Below are 5575 nucleotides of genomic sequence, written 5' to 3' on the forward strand. Positions count from 1 at the left end.
CATAAAATATACAATAATATTTCAAACGAACCACATAAATTAGAAGATTTTGAAAAATGTATACACATAAATGTTACTGGAACATTTAACAGTATTAGATTATGTCTTCCATTTATGTACAAGAACGTGCCAGATGATGATGGACAACGTGGAGTAATAATTAATACAGCAAGCGTTGCAGCTTTTGAAGGACAGATGGGTCAGGTAGCATATTCGGCTAGTAAAGGTGCGATTGTTGGAATGACTTTACCGTTATCCCGCGATCTTGCTAAACTTGGTTTTCGTGTTGTTACAATCGCACCTGGAATATTCGATACGCCAATGTTAGGAGCTTTACCGGCGAAAGTATCTTCATTCTTAAAGAAGACAGTACCGTTCCCACAAAGATTGGGTTGTCCAGATGAATATGCTAAGTTGGCACAACAGATTGTTGAAAATAAATATTTGAATGGAGAAGTGATAAGATTAGATGGTGCACTTAGGATGCAACCACTTTAACTTTGCGTAATCGTATATTGTTTGCATGAACACGGAATTGGGTAGGAGATTTATAGAATGTGAATATTTCGAAAGTGAGAATTATACAAAAAGACAGAAAATGTATGAAAGATGAATAAAACAATAACTTTTTTTTACATGCAACACCATTATAATTCTCTTAAAATGTACACAAACAACTAAAAGTTTTCATCTATCATAGGTATCGACAATTTTCTTTATTACCTTATGACTGTACATTAATGTCTTGTAAATACGTTGCAAAAGTCGCAACACCCTTCTTTAAATAGTTCACTAGAGTATCATCTAGCAAAAAAGTTGTGTACATAATATTAACATAAAAATTGTTTAGTTGTCCCGTTATTCGTTAGTCTTTCTTTCCAATAACCTCTGGAGATTTCCAAAATTCCAGCAAATGCTGGAACTTGTTTTGGCAGGATAATCGGGATCTCCGAGGTCTAGTCAATCCTAGGCATTCGATTCTTTCAGATTTTGTAACTTTTCTAGCTGGTCAGGTTGTAACTCATCTGGAATACTTGCCCTTCCTCCTACGAGCATTTTTTCCGGTACAATCTCAATATCATCTGTTTCTTGTTGCACCTCAATTATAGTACCGCGTGATGGTACTGATTCAGAATTCTCCGTTGTGCTTGGTCCAGATGTCGAGTCTGCTTCACTACCGGAACTGCTACTAACTGGAAATGGTGGCGAGTCTGTTGGTAGATCGTCAACCGTTGATTTCTCTTCGATATCTTCGGTTACTTCTGTAGCTTCTTGCTCTTCCCTTTCATTCATTATAACCGTGATCTCTTTGCAATCACTCTCGTTCATGTCAGTAGTAGTACTCGAAGGTAAATCACCTTCGATACTTTCCGTAGACTTCACTGTCTCATCCGTGGCGGTTTCTTCTAATCCGGGAAATGGATGTTCAACTTCTTCCATTGGCGTCGCCGCGGTAATCACAATTTGTGCAACGCCAAGTCCGAAATCTTCTTTGGACTGTTCAGTATTCAAAGAAGCCGGCTGTTTTGTCTTCTCGTCATCTGCCTAAAAATAGAACAATGTATCGGTTGATTTTTTTCAAATATCAAGCCAACTAACACATTTCAAACAAACAACTAACTAATTTAAAAAAAACTCTATTTACCTTTACTTCCGATTCATCCGATACTTCTACGACTAAGCAGCAATTTTGTGTACATTCACATACAGATTAAATATAAACGCGACAAATAACCATAATCATTTCTAACTTACCTACTATACCAGGTTCTTCGGATTTAGCGCCTCCGAACTGCGAGCCATATTGACATTTTTGGTCCTTGGACAGATTTATTATGAAACCCTCTTGTTGTTCTTGTTGCTGTTGTTCGATGTTGTTTGCATTATCAGATTTCGTCTCTTGCAATTCTGTGCGTTTAACATTACACAGTAAGAATATTTGTTTTTTCTTTTGTTCTAATACAATTTTTCGGCGTTAGCTGTTACCTTTCATCATACTTTGTGCCAATTCTTCTTCCAACAAGAATTCTGGAACTTCAGGTGGTGTAAAGACAGGAGGTGCAGAGCTCGGCGGCGTTATATTCTCCTAATAAGAGTAGAAGAAATGAGAAACGAATTATAAAAATGTTGAAGCAAAATGGAACGGAACTAAAAAAAAGAAAAAATGCAAAGTCACATTTGCTCGAAAAAATTTATAATTATTTATCAATTGAAATTTAACCTGTGGAGTCAAAGGTGAACCGTCTGCTGCACAAGGTTCTACCATCAAAGAAGGAAACAATCCTCGCTGTCCGCGCAGTTCTCCTTCCCACCATCCATCGTCAACATCGTGCGGTTCCTTCCTTAACACCTTCACGATATCACCTTCCAGGAAACTAAGTTCTTCGTCGCATGTAGCGTCGTAGTCGTAAAGAGCGATACAGTATTGTTCCATTTCTAAATAAAAGAAAAAAAGAAGAAAAAGAGAAATTTATTTCGTTGAATTTTTCTATACGTATAATTGTAGATATTCGAGATACTCGATGTCGTAAAGAAATTTCACAAAAAAAATGTACCTCCTATATGATTTTGTACAATAGCTTCCGATGCTGCGATCTGTAGATTAGCATCTGGATCGACTGCATTATGATCGTCGATAGTGTAATCTACCGAAGAGAAAGATATTTGTTGTACAAGTGTTGGCCCTTGAGAAGTGAGACCACCGGATGTCGTGTCTTTCTCAACGTCAAGGTAATTCTGAGGAACAAAGCCCTCTTCACCACGATAATTCCGTGCTCGGAGCCAACCATCACCGTCACCCTCACCGACAACTTCAAGTTGCTCGCTTTCGGTAATTGACAGTTCGTCAGGATTTTGCGCCTATAAGAAAAAAGAAAGAACGTATAAAAAAAATCCTTTTTTGTCGGATGCGCGTTACGAAGGTGGTATATGTACCGTGTACGAATAAAGCGCGGTACACTTGTATATTTGTTGCGTGGAAGGCATTTTTGATGTTTCTTGAGTTTCAGCTTGCTCGTCCTTCTCCTCGGTATCCCAATTCACAGCTAACGGATCGTCCCATCCAACTGTAAGCTCTTCTATTCGTTGCTTCTCTTCCTCGAGTAAAGCTGCAGAAACGAACCGTAGAATTAGCGTTCTCGTTAAAATCTTCGAAATTTCCGATTCGCAACTTGAACGCCTTAATTACCATCAACTTCTTCGCTATCGTGTCTTTGTCTTTCCTCCGTTGTTTCTTCCTCTTGTTGAGGAGCGTTCCGTGCGCTGCCTGGTCTTTCGACAGTCGTCAAGTCGCTTCCGCCATCTCCGTCACTGTCGTAGAACGAATCTGAGGACGGATGTTCCTGCACAATGTAAACGTGAATTTTTTTTTCAATATTTCTTCTTTCTCCAAGTAAAAACGAAATAATATAATCGATGTACAAGTACCGCTGTTCCCGACGCGTCCGTCCTGACGGAAAGGGAGCTAGCCGAACGTGGCATATCGTGGACGCTCAAAGTTTCAGCCTCCTGCAGCCACTCGTCGACGCTCACTAGAAAGAGATGAGAAATAGGAGTAAAAAGGAATAAAATGTAACATCCTGATAAAAGAAAAGGCGTGTAACAAACCTCCGCCGTTTCGAAGGCATTCTAATCTCGCTTCTGCCTTCAGTTTTGCTGTCTAATGAACAAGTAAACAGGTAAGGAAGAGAATTCACGCGATTCACCTTTTCACCACATATCTTACCTCTGCACGTCGTATCACATGTTTCAGTTCATCCATTTTCGTATCTATATCTGGACCTTGTGGATCGTTTGGATCAGTCTAGAACCATTGTTAAACATCAGATCGTTCTCGATACAGAGGAAAATAATTCGAAGGATTGGTTACTCGATACGATTGTCTTCTACCTTTTGTCCAGACTCTTTCAGTTGGTGAAGAACTTGCAATTTTCTACTACTTTCTCTGATACTGCTTACTTCGCGTGCTATTCTCGTCGACCAGCGACGAGCTTCCTTTCCAAGTGTAGCGGCAGCAGAATGATCAGCCGTTATCCTGTAATAAGAATGATTTTTTCAAAGCATTGGAAAGCATCGACGAGATTAGGATAATAGTCTGTTATATGTATACTTCGATATGTGCCTTACAAACCTGTCTACGGGATCATTGTCACAAGGCTCGAAATCATACTGTATATGTTGCTTCAACACAGGATAATATAAACAGCAACATTGTATATTGTACTCTCTAGTGAGCTGTAAAATATCGGAAAATTTTTCTTCGTTATTACCTTCCAACGTAACATTCACCCACTGAGACTTTTTCCACTCACTTGTTGCGCTTGGTCGCGAATTTTGCCGAAACTATTTTGCGTAGCTAGACAGGTCAACAGTTCTGTACGACCCATTAACGTTAAATATTCAGCAACTTTGTCGTAAACACCGTGTTCCAAATACTATTCGAGGAAAGAACAGAGAAAGAAAATCTTGCTTCTCGCTTCTTCCGAACGATCAAAAAGAAGGAGTAAGATTGGCGAGTAAAAATTGGCTTACTTGCATGGTGTTTTGTAAATCCACTACAAAATATCTATTCTGATGTGCATTGGCAGCGGCGAGACTAAGTAGATAATCATTTCGAGCTCCGGTTGATTTTTCTTCTAAAGCGTCGCGCTTCGAGCTTACCTGAACACACGTGTTGTTTAAATAGCAAAATAGATCGTTTAATCGCCGAATTTATTCGTTTATTCTTCGTATCTCTACCTTTGCACTGTTCTTTTGCAACGATGCTATCGATTGAAAGAAGGATCCCTTTTTCTTCTTTAGCCTGGAAATGATCAATGCCGTATTTGAAATTGTCCCGTTCGATACACACTTCTCTTCTTACGTACTTTTCTTCGATGTCTTTCGCCTTGTCGCGCACATCGTGAGCACTGTGCTCTTCGTCAAAGTACAATTTCTTTGTCTTGTCTACATCTTGCACACACAGTTGCAATTCCTTTTGTACTATTAGTAATTGGTCGATTGCCTGGATAGAAAAGACAACGTTACGCACCCTGTCCTGTACAATCGACGCGTACATATTCCGCACGACGTGTGGTATATTTATCTATTAACCTTCTTAGAAATTTGAATTTTGTGCATCTTTAAACCTTTCGCATCGTCGGCAATTTGTTGCTGGAAAACTTCGACAGCTGCTAATCGTGCTCTGGCAAGCTTTTCGTTCTCCTCCAGCACGGTTCGCCAAACGTTCCACATATTCCTGAAATCAACGTTTATTCAACACGATAGGAATATTTCTGGTCTCGGTCTTCTCACTCTTTTCACTTATGAGAAAATATCGATAACGAAGTGTACCATTTTTCTTCTCCGCCTTCGATTTTAAGGTCCGGAATGTTTGGTATCTTTTTGTTCAAGTACGCAGAAGATATTTTAAGGAGCGCCTGAAAGGGACAGAGTTCGATCAGCGATCAGAGTTTTCGCGATGAATTTTCGTTAAGATCCATGCAATCCTTACCACGGAGTACGATTTTTCGATGGCAGACTTCTTTATCGTAAAGTTGCTGAAAAATACATTCGTAAAGCGAAAGTATGTACACAT

General features: G+C 39.4%; 2 protein-coding genes across 2 annotated transcripts in view; one reads left to right on the forward strand and one right to left on the reverse strand.

Annotated features, from left to right (window-relative positions):
* The window catches only part of LOC108575823 (3-hydroxyacyl-CoA dehydrogenase type-2), a 2010-nt gene extending 1425 nt beyond the window's left edge, over positions 1-585 (forward strand). Inside the window, exon 3 of the mRNA XM_017938727.1 lies at positions 1-585. This exon is cut by the window's left edge and continues 96 nt beyond it. Coding sequence (XP_017794216.1) covers positions 1-498 — 498 coding nt within the window. The 3' untranslated portion in view covers positions 499-585.
* Positions 586-936: 351 nt separating this feature from the next.
* The window catches only part of LOC108575790, a 12349-nt gene continuing 7710 nt past the window's right edge, over positions 937-5575 (reverse strand). Inside the window, 20 exon segments of the mRNA XM_017938683.1 lie at positions 937-1545; positions 1637-1677; positions 1756-1845; positions 1981-2086; positions 2222-2436; positions 2556-2859; positions 2935-3107; positions 3188-3341; positions 3427-3530; positions 3607-3658; positions 3725-3802; positions 3889-4033; positions 4130-4233; positions 4311-4433; positions 4531-4659; positions 4738-4801; positions 4866-5002; positions 5092-5236; positions 5332-5417; positions 5492-5537. Of these exon segments, the coding sequence (XP_017794172.1) occupies positions 967-1545; positions 1637-1677; positions 1756-1845; positions 1981-2086; positions 2222-2436; positions 2556-2859; positions 2935-3107; positions 3188-3341; positions 3427-3530; positions 3607-3658; positions 3725-3802; positions 3889-4033; positions 4130-4233; positions 4311-4433; positions 4531-4659; positions 4738-4801; positions 4866-5002; positions 5092-5236; positions 5332-5417; positions 5492-5537 (2875 nt within the window). The 3' untranslated portion in view covers positions 937-966.

Source organism: Habropoda laboriosa, unplaced genomic scaffold (genome assembly GCF_001263275.1).
Source record: "Habropoda laboriosa isolate 0110345459 unplaced genomic scaffold, ASM126327v1 scaffold243, whole genome shotgun sequence".
Lineage (NCBI taxonomy): Eukaryota > Metazoa > Arthropoda > Insecta > Hymenoptera > Apidae > Habropoda > Habropoda laboriosa.